At 37.1% G+C, this 14,159-nt stretch overlaps 2 protein-coding genes across 2 annotated transcripts; both read right to left on the bottom strand.

Moving 5' to 3' along the window:
- Positions 1-376: 376 nt before the first annotated feature.
- LOC103666039 (olfactory receptor 4P4) lies at positions 377-1,345 on the bottom strand. Its single transcript, XM_008694070.1, has one exon. It carries the CDS (start codon positions 1,343-1,345, stop codon positions 416-418), a length of 930 nt encoding a protein of 309 aa, XP_008692292.1. The 3' UTR covers positions 377-415.
- A 10,081-nt stretch (positions 1,346-11,426) lies between these two features.
- On the bottom strand, positions 11,427-12,362 carry LOC103666038 (olfactory receptor 4P4-like). The gene has a single exon (XM_008694069.2). The coding sequence runs from the start codon at positions 12,360-12,362 to the stop codon at positions 11,427-11,429; it is 936 nt and encodes a 311-aa protein (XP_008692291.2).
- Positions 12,363-14,159: the final 1,797 nt, after the last annotated feature.

Here is a 14,159-nt window from a genome sequence, read left to right as displayed (position 1 = left end):
ACAGAAAGAGAGAGAGCAAGAACACGGGGGTGGGGAGGGGATAGAGGGAGAGGGAGAGGGAGAGAGAATCTCAGGCAGACTCCCGCTGAGTGCAGAGCCCTACCTGGGTTCCTTCTCAGGACCCTGAGATCATGACCTGAGCTGAAATCAAGAGTCAGGTGCTCAAACGTGTGAGCCACCCAGGCCCTCTATAAGCACAATTCTTAATGACTGTATCAGCTGAAGAAGCATGTGAATAAGAATTATACTCGGTTTGTTGATGAAGTGTCAGATTGAGGCATGAAACAACAGAGGTGATGTGTTTCCTGCTTGCCCACCTCTCTCTCCAAGCAGCGGGGATGATAAGAATGGATCTTATTCGCAGTCATGGGTTTCACGGAACTGCAGCCTGAAAATCAGAAAAGCTTCCGCAAACCTACTTTCCTTCCAAGAGTTCATGACGACACCACACTTTCCTCAAGGCGTTCTTCATCTCCGTGTTTCTCAGCGTGTAGATCAGTGGGTTGAACATGGGCGCAATGATGGTGTAGAACAGAGCAAACACTTTGTCTTCTGGGAAAGTGGTGGCTGGTCGAATGTAAATGAATAGAGCAGGTGCAAAAAACAGAACCACGACGGTGACGTGGGAAGTGCAGGTGGAAAGAGCTTTGCTGCGGCTCTCTGCAGAATACGCTCTGATGCTGCACAGTATAGAACAATATGACAACATCAGCACGACAAAGGTCGCCAAAGCAATTAGGCCTGAATTAGCAATGACTAAGAGACCTATAAGATGCGTATTAGAACAGGCCAGCTTCAGTAAAGGATACACATCACAAAAGTAGTGATCTATCTCATTGGGGCCACAGAAGGGCAGGAAGATGGTGAGGAGGAACTGACTGGCAGAGTGGATCAATGCGCCGGTGCAGCAGGCTGTGACGATTGCGTGACACCTCCGTCTGCTCATGATGAAGGTGTAGTGCAGGGGCTTGCAGATGGCCACGTAGCGGTCGTAGGCCATCCCTGTGAGGATGAAGATCTCCACGCCTCCAAATAAATGTGTGGTAAAGAGTTGCGTCATGCAGTTACTGTAGGAAATGGTCTTCCTTTCCGCCAATAAGTCAGTCATTAGTTTGGGTGTCACAGTGGACGTGTAGCAAAGGTCGGAGAGTGAGAGGTAATTAAGGAAAAAATACATGGGTTGCTCAATTAGTTGACTGCACGTGATAGAAATCATTATGAGCAGGTTTCCCACCCAAATAGCAATGTAGCAAAATAAAAATAATACAAAACAAAGGATTTCAATGTTCTTGTTTTTGGAAAGTCCCAAGAGAATAAATATGGTGACATTATTGCTTTGATCCATGGTCCAGTGTAGGTAGAATATAGGAATCACCTGGAATACAGAATTCATGAGGCCATATTTAGAAGGATTTCTTAAGTAGTGGGATGATCATATCCTATTCAAGGAATTTACTAGGTTGAATATGTCTCATTCAAGAGTCTCAGATTATATAAATGAAGTATTCAATTAAAATGACCCCTAAGTAGACTCTGGGGAAACAGAAACTAGCAGATTTCCATTAAATCTACCAGCAAATTGTGATCAGTGTCTGCCTTAGTCAACATGAAGGCCTTTGATCTATCCGCCATTGAGTTGTGGATGATACTCAAAACATGGTACTGATTGCCTAACAATAGGTTCCACCCAATACTTTTATAATTTTAGGATCAATTCTAACCAGCTATCTTCATGATATCTGTATTTTCATGGTTCAGGGTCATGATGCAACCCTGACCTTACACCTGGCTTCTCAATCAATTCGTATTACTGAGTAAGTTAGCATGGTCACCCATACAATGAATAATCACGCTATGATAGATCTGGAATTTTAAAACAAAAAATTTCATTTCTATAGGGGAATTTTAAGAACTTGAATTAATTAAGGACAAATTATTGAGAAACAACTTCTGATGATTCTCCAAATCAGATTATACTGATATTAGCCAATAAATTAAAGAGGCTATTTTAATTTAACTAAAATATAATGCTGAATATACCACTGGCTTGAATTATCCATTAAAAATACCTGAAATATGTTCCTTATGCAGAAGGCTTAAGCATAAAGGCTTTTTACATAATTTTAAGTGTCTAAGTAAAGAAAGTCCTGGAATGTTCTCAGGCAAAGCCATTTCATCAATATGTCTGCATTTATTTGGAGTTTGCTGAAAATATTACTTGAATCTCTAGTTGTCTTGGTGCAGAAGACAGCTATGCTTAATGTCCTTCCTGGCAGTCCTTGGTTCACCTTCCTTACAGACATAGGGCTACCGTGATTAACTGCCACATATTTTCATGTCTTTACAAAATCGTGTGTAGGGCACCTGGGTGGCTCAGTAGGTTAAGCAACTGCCTTTGGCTCAGGTCATGTTCTCGGGGTTCTGGGATCGAGTCCTGCACCCGGATCCTTGCTCAGCAGGGAGACTGCTTCTCCCACTCCCTCTGCTCCTCCCCCTGCTCATGCACTCTCTCTCTCTCAAGTAAATAAATAATCTTTAAAAAAAATAAAAATAAAAATTATTTTAAAAATCATATGTATTATGGGATCATTCATTATAGTTTTGGAGGAATCTCTGCTTACATATCTTAATTCAGCCACTAACTTCAGATATGACCTTTGCACATCCGTTAATTTATTTTAAAAAGTTTTTTCGTAAGGAGGGCACATATTGCATGGTGCACTGGGTGTTATACACAACTAATGAATCATCGAGCCTTACATCGAAAACCGGGGATGTACTGTATGGTGACTAACATAATATAATAAAAAATCATTATAAAAAAAAATAAACTCACACACACACACACACACACACACACACACACACACAAAGAAAGAAACCTAGGAAAATATATCCTGCTCTATATAATTCAGACTATCGCTGAGACTCAACTTTGATCATAGGTAAGAAAGATTTAAAAAAAAAAAACAAATAAACATGCACACATGACAGTATTATTGTATTGAAATTAATGTGCACAAAGAAAAATAAAATTACCTTAGGTTTATAGAGGTTAAGGAACGTACGCATAGGGAGATGGCTAGTGTATAGGCAATATGGTTTATAACCTGAGTTTTCTGACTCCAGTGCCTGTGTTTCTAAACACTTTACTATATAGCCTCTCAAAAGGAAAATACTGAAGCAACAATATACATTTAATATGAACTCTGGCTGTCCCAACTCTGAAATTTGCACACATTTCTGAATCTTCCAGACAAAACCAGGATCTCTCCTAAATGGATCACTGTCCCAATGTATGCACTCAAATTTACACCGATGTTTAAAAAAATGTGTAAAAGGAAACACAGAACTATAAGATAAACTCAAGTCTCCATGAAAAACCACAAACTAAATCAGTTCAGGATTCTGGAATGAATAAGCCAGCTCTAGAAAGAAAACAAACGTACAGCTCCTGTGTTTCTCTGGGAAACAATGTATTTCTTTTTTTTTTTTTTTAAGATTTTTTATTTATTCGACAGAGATAGAGACAGCCAGCAAGAGAGGGAACACAAGCAGGGGGAGTGGGAGAGGAAGAAGCAGGCTCCCAGCGGAGGAGCCTGATGTGGGGCTTGATCCCACAACGCCAGGATCACGCCCTGAGCCGAAGGCAGACGCTTAACCGCTGTGCCACCCAGGTGCCCCAAAACAATGTATTTCTTATTCTCTCTAGCATGAGTAGTGATACTGCAACTTCAGCTATTGGCCAAGTGAGACAAATAGGTAGGCGAAAACTATTCGGGCGCATGCCCTCATACCGCCACACCTTACATTTGGGACCTGGTACACACTTGGCATATACATTTCCTCTCTGTAGAATGAGGGCACTAGCTTCAGTGATCCCATCATGATGTCTTTTGCAGAATTAAAATTACTTTATTCTTGATCAATGATTTATTGACCATCTCCTTAAAGTTGTAATAATTTGTCCTTTTTTTATGTTCAGTCATCTAATAAAATCTAATAAAACTTCGATCTTAGTTTTCTAGAATATGTCATCCTACCCTCAGTAGAAAAACAAAATCTCTTTGAATTTAGTCCTTTCTTAAACCAGAAAGTCTTAGACTGTAGAATTCACTGTAAAAATCTACTTTAAAATTAGCTGCTAATTAATGTTTTCCCATTTTAGTATATGCGTTACCAAAGCGAGCACTGTTTTCCTAACACAGTAGTTAAAAATATTTTTTCCAAAGTTATTATTATAGATTTGTGCAGAATAATGGTAAAAAAAATTACTCACATTTTTTTCCTCTGCACTTATTTTGAATGTGTTCTTTTATAGTTTTTGATGTCTTCTCTTCATTGAAATCACAGGCATTCTTTAACTATTTGAATGATTTTCTTTTAAGTTTCTGCCTTGAAATTTTTCTCAGCTCAGCAAGTGCTACTGATGAGTTTCACTTTCTAATTTCCCCCGATGTACACAGGAAAAATTACAAAATTCATGCATTTTTTGTAACTACTCTCACCTGTCATACCTTCAGTTCAAATAAATGATAGGAGGTCACCTGCAGGAAAAAAAAAAAAAAAAAAAAAAAAAAGCTTGAAGTCAAGAAAGGACTTCGTTTTCCAAAATTAGTCAAATCATATTTTATATGCTCTGTAACTGTACCACCACATTATTCTTGAGGGTCTCAAGGCTCAAATGCTAAGTAAAATTTTAGGTAAAGTTTATATCCTGAAAGTACATTTGTTTCCTCCCAAGGTGTTGCTTTTTTAGTTTGAGTTAATTATTTTCTGTCCCCAAGTAATCAATTCACCAGTTGGTATCCTCTTAGATCCAAGTTACCTGGAGAGCTCTACAGCTGGATGGCAGATGCCCTATGCAGAAGGTAACTGCGGCTTGTCGTTAGAATGCCACTCATTAAAAAGTCCTTGGTGACTGAGTTCTGTTGTTTATGCAATTTGAGTTTCTTTCTCCCTTCCCTATAATCTGGGGATCGAACGTTAAGTTTTGGTCCTTATGTTAAGAAATCATATGGTCCATTCCCACGTACTATTTTTATCATTCTTTGGGGGAAAGGATGTGTGTGTGTTCTTTAATGTATTTTCATTTAAGGTGAATTTTCTACTTTCCATTTAAGGTGAAATTTTAATGGTGTATTTCCTTTAAGGTAAATTTCCATTTCAGATAAATTAATTTCCCTTAAGGTAAATTTTAAGGAAAATTACAGACGTCTAGAACTTTCTTTCATCTCTTTTTAGGTTTACAAAATGCTCATTAAAATACTTTGTCAACATTGGAGTTGAACATTCTATAATTTTGCTCTAGCCTATGTCACTTGCAATAAGCTTTCCTCTTCTTACATTTCTATTCAAAACTAAGACTCCATTCTGCTTTGCCCTCTGAGCTCCACTAACAATAGCAAATATTAGGTAAGCACGTGTTCTGTGTTGGACCTGAACCATTGATGGGGTTAGGTTATTTCTCTTTATAACAACTCTATGCCATAGATAATATCTATTTCACAAAAATTAATCAGAATCATGTCAAACCTAGAGAGAAATATATTTGAAGAGTGCTGAAGAAAGGTACTACATTAGTACGATACCTTAGAACTCACAGCATCAATGAAGTGTTCATTGAAAATTGAGAACAAAATAGTGCAGTGACATGAAAAAAACACACACACAGAATGTACCTGATGAAGAATATTAATTTTTGTTTAAAATATCCCACAATATCACGTAGCACCATGAATTAATTTGCTTTAAATATTCCATATCATTGCACAGAACACTGTAAATTAATTCATTTTTTTGCAGGTAAATCGTTTCACACCTGCCCTTCTCCTCATTCATGGTCATGCACCTGAATAATATGAATACATTTTTCTGCTTGGGTTGATCCAGGATCCTGTTGGGAAGAAAATAGTGTTTGTCACTATTTTCAAGAAGTTTCTTGAACTTCTATTTGGGGACGTGTTGAGTAACTTTCTGATTATTACAACTATCAAGATGAGCTGGACACTCGGGAGCCCAATATACTTCTTCCTTTTCCACCTATCCTAATCAGACACGAGCTTCTGTACTTCCACAGCCCCTAGAATGATTACGGATGCCCTTTTGAAGAAGACCTCTATCTCTTTCAGTAAGTGCATGAGACAAGGATTTTCGTTCCATTCCTTTGGCTGCCTGGGCTTCTTCATCCTTATCCTCATGACCACTGACAGCTATGTGGCCATCTGTAAGGCCCTGCGCTACACAACCATCATGAGTCCACGAATCTGTGCTGTATTGGTGGCTGTGGCCTGGGTGGGGTCCTATGTGCACTCTGTAGCTCAGATGTTTCTGGCCTTGAGTTACCTTTCTGTGGTCCCAATGTGAGCGATCACTATTTTTGTGACTTGCAGCCCTTGCTGAAACTTGCCTGAGCAAACACCTATGTGATCAACCTACTCCTGGTGTCCAAAAGTGGGGCTATTCACACACTGAGTTTGTCCTGCTGATGTGCTCCTATGTTATCATCTTGCATTCTCTGAACACCACGGTGCTGAAGGGAGGAGAAAAGCCCTCCCCCACATCATTGTGCTCATCCTGTTCCTTGGTCCTTGCATATTTATATACACACACCCTGCAACCACCTGCCACATAGATAAGACGATAGCTGTGTTTTATACACTTGGAACACCTTTGCTCAGCCCTCTGATGACACTCCGAGGAATGCAGAAGTGAAAGTACCATAGGAAATTATGCACCAAGATGTGCATTTCAGATGATCAAAGATGGAAGGATGTTTCAAATTTTTCTTCAGTTCTTGGATTTACCTACAAGTCCATAAGGAATGTCATCTCCAATGTGGAGCTAATACAATCCTGTCTTTGGACATGAGCACTACTTCCTTCAGGAAAATAAGCCATATGAACACACACACTGGTTGGTCTTAAGTCAATTTTATGTAGAGGAATAGACAGAAAAAGGTACAAAGAGACACATAAGGTCTATAGCCTTAGATGTCCTTCACCATTCTGTCTCTGCCTGTCTTGCCTGCCCACTCACTTGTGGCTTTGTCTAGCGCTTGCCCTGTCCCTCTTCATGTGTGGACTCCTGGTGCCCTCTGCTGCTCCGCTGCTCTGTCCCACCTGTATGTTTGCATCCACAGACTGGAGGCTTTCCCTCCTCCAGTTTCCTTTATTAGGCACTTCCGTGTTATCATCGCAGACCATGAACCTTCAATTTAGTTGTTCTTCCCGACTTGTAGAAGGTATCAGATTCAAATAATTATAGGAGCTTCATGTTGTAAAGGACGCTATGCAATCTAATAATCTCCCTTCCAATTATTGGGGTCATATTCTGAAATCCCTTTTTTTAAGATTTATTTATTTATTTTAGAGAAACAGAGAAAGACAGTGAGACAGACAAACAGAGGGACAGACAGAGATGGCATGAGGTTGGTGGGGGGGGAGCAGAGGGAGAAACTCAAGCAGACTCCACTGAACAAGGGGCCAGAGTTGGGGATCCCATGACCCCGAGATCGTGACCTGAAGTGAAATCAAGTGTCATACAATCAACCAACTGAGACACCCAGGCGCCCCTATATTCTGAAATCTTATGATACGTTTACCTACATCCTTCTAGAACAGTAACAGAACTTGTTGAGAAAATTCATGTTTCTGAGGTAGTTCTTTGATATTAAGAAGACTTTAGTGGTTGTGTTTATATGTCTATTCGGATTCTCTTGGTAAAATCTACTTTATGCTCCTATATAGTTCCCTTCTAATTTTGGGGGTGTTAGGTTTCTTTTGAACCATACCAATTATAGTAATTTGTGTATAATACTAATTATGATAATTATAGCATGGATGACCCAACTTAAGGATGATATATTTATGTGGCAGAAGTAGAGAGTGTAAGCAGTAGATAATAGTGAATTTTAAATTATTAATTACTAAAACAATAAATGAGATAGTCCCAAGGAGGATATATAGGCTTTGAAACAGAAATACATTACATAACATGAATTACGAATTCCTTTTTTTTAATAAGGAAAACCTGGTCTTAGTAAAAAAAAAAAAAAAAAAAAAAAAAAAAAAAGAATCACTGGTTGGCAGAGACTCAGGGATAAAGGAGAAGGGGTGAAGAGGTGGAGCATGGGGCATTTTTAGGGAAGGGAAACTATTCTGCGTGATACTGTAATGGTGGCTACATGACATAATGCCTATGTCAAAATCCATAAAACTCGAGGACACCAGGAGTAAATCCTAATGTAAGCTACGACCTTTAGGAATACTGTATCAATATTCGTTCACTACCGGTAACAAATGACCCCACTGCAAGATGTCAGAAAACAGAAATGGTGAGGGGCAGAGTGTGTATATGGGAAATCACTGTACTTTTTGTATAATGTTTCTGCAAAGCTAAGTCTGCTTTAAAAAATAAAATCTATTTTAAAAACATATTCATGAGAACGTGCCATTCTGCCATTACAGTGCTTAAAAATGGTTTATTTGAACTTTTATACAAATTTATTATAAAAGCCACATATTGATGCCCAGAAATCCTTAACAGTTTATGCTGGTTGCCCACTCCCCCCACCCCCCTGCTCTCTGAAACCCTCAGTTTGTTTCCCGGGGTCCATAGTCTCTCACGGTTCGTCTCCCTCTCTGATTTCTCCCCCTTCAGATTTCCCTCCCTTCCCCATGGTCCTCCATGCTATTGCTTATGTTCCACATATGAGTGAAACCATATGATATGGAGTAATTCTATAATCTATATCTTTAAATCCTCGGGCAGGATTTGTGTAACAAAAATGACTGGCATCTAAAAAATTCATGTCACAGGAAAACAATTTGTTGCGTATGTGTGTGATGGATGTTAGCTAGATTTATTGTGGTGACTATTTTTCAATATATACTCTTATCAAATCATGATGTTGTGTACAAGAAACTAATATGTTACACATCATTTATATCTCAATTAAAAAAAAAAGAAAGACAAAGCTCTTAACTTACTAAACGTGAAAGCCACAGTCCGAAGTCATTTCTGTGAAAGTTATTGATTTGATAGAATGCGAAAGTCTCTTTACCTTGAAATGTGTGTCTAGATTTGTAACAGAAAAAGTCATTAGCCCCAGGTCGACATTGTTTGCAGATAGTAATTTTGATCACTAGTAATGTTCTAAAAGAGAAATTCACGTTATTAAGAAAGCATGATAATGAAAACAAATAATATCCACTATATAAAAGAGTCCTTTAAAATGAATCTGTTGTTTAATTATCTGAACTTCTATTTCATTTTTAGAGACAGCTTTCTTTGGTCCAGTTAAGTAATTAAACATTACAGAACATGCCCAGGAGAAAAGTTTTAATCTGGCAACAGTGTTGTTACTTTGTGAATAACCGCTGAGACAATCTGCCCACTTCCTCTCTGCTGTAACAGCTCTGGTTAATTTCACCTTCCTCATTATTCTTTCTGCTCTTTATTCCTGTTTGTATGGTGCCTCCAGGCTGATAGGAACTCTTGCAATTGACTTACATGTTCTAAAATGCTTTCTGTATTTTTACCATCTTCCTTTCAATAAAATCCTGTTATCTAGCATCTTCTCAAGAATGCTACTTGCTGTGTTTCTTAAGTGACCTTTATTTAAATCCTATCAAGCACGCAAAAAAGGCCTTTCTTAATTTTTTTTTCTGTAGAAAATGTTTTTCAGATGTCTCTTCTTCATTACAGTTACAAGATTGGATATATCAATCGCGCCATAGCATATATTTTTAATTAGTAAACTTTATTTTTATTTTTTTTAAGATTTTATTTATTTATTCGACAGAGATAGAGACAGCCAGCAAGAGAAGGAACTCAAGCAGGGAGAGTGGGAGAGGAAGAAGCAGGCTCATAGTGGAGGAGCCTGATGCGGGGCTCGATCCCGTAACGCCGGGATCACGCCCTGAGCCTAAGGCAGACGCTTAATCGCTGTGCCACCCAGGCGCCCCAATAAACTTTATTTTTAAAAAGCAGGTTTAGGTTCATAGCAAAACTGAGCAGAAATCACAAATATTTCCCGTAATGCCCCTGTCCCCGCACACAGACAACCTTCCCCACCAGAGTGATAGATCTGTTACAGTCAGAGGAACCTATGCTCACACATCATTATCTCCCAAATAGACTTTTCATTAGGCTTCACTCTTGATGTAGTACATTTTACAGGTTTGACATGGATAAGGACATGTATCCACAATGGTAATAACATGCAGAAGTGCTTCCTGCTCTAAAAATCCTCTGTGCTCTGCCTATTCATTCTACCCTCCACACTGACCCTTGGCAAACACTGATGTTGTCGATGCCTCCATTGTTTTGCCTTTTCCAGGATTCATAGAGTTCCAATCACATGATAGGTAGCCTTTTCAGATTGGCTTATTTCACTTAGTAATATACGTTTAAGATAATTCCAGATAAATTACAATTTATTTATCTATTCCCCTATGGAGGGACCTCTTGGTTACTTCTGAGGTTTGTCAATTATAAGCAAAACAGCTACATACATCCATATGCAGCCAAAATGTGCTTGCAAAATATACTTTAGTTTGCTTTTGGTGTTAGACCATTTCTTAATCTGTCTTTTGCTACGTTGTTTTGTTGTTGTTGTTTTGTTTTGTTTTTGTTTTTTTCTTTTTATAGCAGACAAGTTCCTTCATTCTGGATCCAAAACTTTCCATTTATCAGTTGCAGGCAGGTAGGAGTTTGAAACACTTACATTTCATTATTCAGTCTCTTAGGTTTTATGGAAAATATTTTATATTCAGGTCAATAGGCGGAATAACAAGTAATTATGTTTTTAGCATCCTGAATTATTGACTCTTGCTCTGTCTTAACTAGGTATTACTATTATTTTTAATATGAATTCAGGAGAATTGATCACCAGGAACCACTTTAAAATAGGTTCTGCTATACTGATTTCTATGCTGCACAGCTGATTTCTGAATACCACTAGAGGAAGTATAAATGAATGTTTTATCATAAGGATATTCATGATGATTAGAAGTCATTATTTTAATTTTAGATTTCAACTTCATCACTACTGCAGAATATATATCACTATGACTGTCATATAAGCCCAGGATTTTTAATAGCATTATCATTAAAATTGTTTTGCCTTTGTAATTCACTGACCATATAGTGTTGCTTTATTTGCTTTGGCCCAGACAGTTTTTTCTGCAGGTAACCCTATCACACCTCCTTAATACTCCATAAAATTGAGTTTTCAATTAATTCTGGTATGTGGGAATTAAGATTCATTTAGCTATCCTTTTAAGTTTCTTTCTAATTCTTCTTTCTTTCATGCATTCCATTCATGATAGTGATAGAATATAGACTATGAAATATTTCTTAGCTCCTTTAGTCACATCAAGCCCATTTCTATATAAAGTTCCTTAGGTATATGTTTCCTCAAATTAATTGTGTACTTCCTTTGAAAATAATGTTTGACACCAAACTTTTCTCATAGCATTTTTCATTTCTGTATTTCTCAGCGTATAGATTAAGGGATTGAACATAGGAGCAATGATGGTGTAAAATAGAGCAAACACTTTGTCCTCAGGGTAAGTGGCTGGAGGTCGAAGGTAGGCAAAGATTGAAGGCCCAAAAAATAAGACGACCACAGTGATATGAGACCCACAGGTAGAGAGGGCTTTGCGTCTTCCCTCAGCTGAGTGATGTCTTAGACTAAACAATATAATGACATAAGAAACAAATAAGACAACAAAGGTAACTAAGGCGACCATACCTGAATCGGCAACCACAAGGACCCCAGTGATGTAAGTATCAGTGCAGGCGACTTTCAGCAATGGGAAGATATCACAAAAGTAGTGATCAAGTTCATTAGGACCACAAAATGGCAATTGGATTGTCATCATTAATTGAGGGAAAGAATGGAGAGCGCCACCAGCCCAAGCAGCCAAGACTAGGAGATTGCACCTTGTCCTGTTCATGATAAGCATGTAGTGGAGAGGTCTGCAGATGGCAGCATAGCGATCAAAGGCCATGGCGGTAAGAATGAAGATCTCAATGCCTCCAAAGTAGTGCATGGCAAAGAGCTGTAACATGCAATTACCATAGGAGATGGTTTTTGTCCCCCCTAGTAGGTCAGCAATTAACTTGGGTGTAATGCTAGAAGTATAGCAGATATCCATGGAGGATAAGTGGATGAGGAAGTAGTACATGGGTTGGTGAAAAAGAGGGCTGCACCAAATGGAGACAAGGATCAGAAGGTTTCCTGCCAACAGGGCAACATAACAGAATAAGAAGAGCACAAAGCAAAATATTTGAACGTTCTGGTCATAAGAAAGTCCTAGAAGTATGAATTCTGAGATGTTTCTCTGCCTCTCCATATACTTGAGCTTGCTGTATGTTACACGCAAATGAGTTATGTATCTGAATGAAATAAAGAGAAATTTGGTGAAAACTTAACAGTATGAACACAACGATATAAAATTCACTAAGAGTAGATTGACTTGAATATCATATTAATAGTAATTGTTCTTGATTTCTTAAATTAAGCTCTTTTCTCTTGTTTCATTGTCTTTGATTTTGTAGAAGTATTGTGGAATAATTTTATAAAGAGGATAATTATGTTACTCAATTTTATTGGTAATGATTTTTAAATATTTAAATGATGTTTTGAAAATTAAAGACTAATTATTATCATTAATTGTATTATTTAGATAAGAAAGACAATTTTAAAAATTGTCCCCAGTCAAAAAATGCTTTGTTGCATACATCTTAAATGTGTGGCTAATACATGAGGTCAAGTTTCCTATTTTCAACATTTTCTCATCAAATTTCATGAATTATCTGGGATCCCATTCTCAGGAAATGCAGGTATACTGCCTGAACTGCTAAAAGTTAATTTGTATAAAGCACACTCTTTCTTTGCTATGTGACCAAACATTGCCAATGGGTCATGCTTAACCAATGGAATCACTGTTTTTTTAAAAAAGCAAAGAATGGTGGAAAAGTATACAGCAAAATGAAGAATATCAATTCATGACTGAAATTGCGGAAAATAATTAGCAATTTCCTTCATTTCTCCCATTTACATTTCATGTGTTAACGAGAATTTTAAAAATGTAAATATTGTCATCGAAGTTTGTGATGACGATCATTAAAGGACAGATAAAATCATTAAATTTCTCAAGTATGTTTAAACTGTGCATATGCTATGGCTCTTGCTAAAAGTTTCATGTGTTTTAAATACAATCTAAGGAACCAAAGTCAATAAAAGGGGATGATACAGAGCGTAACATTAGTCAAACTTACGTGGTCAGGTAGTGTTCAAGTAGTACTCAGTGATATTTGTTGAAACAAAATTAATGAAACATTCATGTATTTGCATCTTTTGTATCTGAAGTGTAATTTTAAGACATTATTTAATCAGTACAAAATAAGTTAGGAATAGAGAGAATACCCTTCCAGGAATTATTTTCACATTGATGAGGAATTATCTGTCCCTAGGGCACTTTCTATATTTCACTGGATCTGATGGGACAGTCATATCTAGGCCTCCAGATGTCTATTTTTAAAAAACCCAGAATGCTTTTGTAGCAAAATTATATAGAAACTATCAACAGTAGTGAATCTCAAAATTAGTATCTATGTGTTTTATAGTCTTGGAGACTGTATATATATATTATAACCTCTCTTTATATTTTATATATATTATCTCTTTGTATATATTTATTATATAATATTATATCACATTATATTATATTATATTCATATATAGAGAGAGTTAAGAAAATGGTCCATATTGTAGGAGAGCAATTCCATTTTAAATTATTATTCAAAACTCTAACTTCACGAAGGAGTAATTTTTAGTGTGTTTCTATTGTTTTTTTTCAAAATAATGATGAGTTACAGATTATTCAGCAGTTAACCTTAACTGAAGAGTATTGAAAAATTTTAGGGAGGTAGAGTTCATTGACCTATTTTCTACTCATTGCAAGTGATGCTGTTTCTTTATTAATGAGGGAGAAATAAATTAAATTTTCAGATAAAGTTATTTACCTAGAATAATTTGGTTCAAAAAGAATTATTATACAAGAAAACTGCAAACAATTTAAAAGCAGAATTCACTTGACTAATCTAAATCTCTGATTTTAAAAAGAAGAAACTCAGATCAAGAGAAT

This window comes from Ursus maritimus, unplaced genomic scaffold, assembly GCF_017311325.1.
Source record: "Ursus maritimus isolate PB19 unplaced genomic scaffold, ASM1731132v1 scaffold_23, whole genome shotgun sequence".
NCBI lineage: Eukaryota > Metazoa > Chordata > Mammalia > Carnivora > Ursidae > Ursus > Ursus maritimus.
Note: the sequence above shows the minus strand (reverse complement) of the source record. Positions and strands in the feature narration are given on the sequence as shown.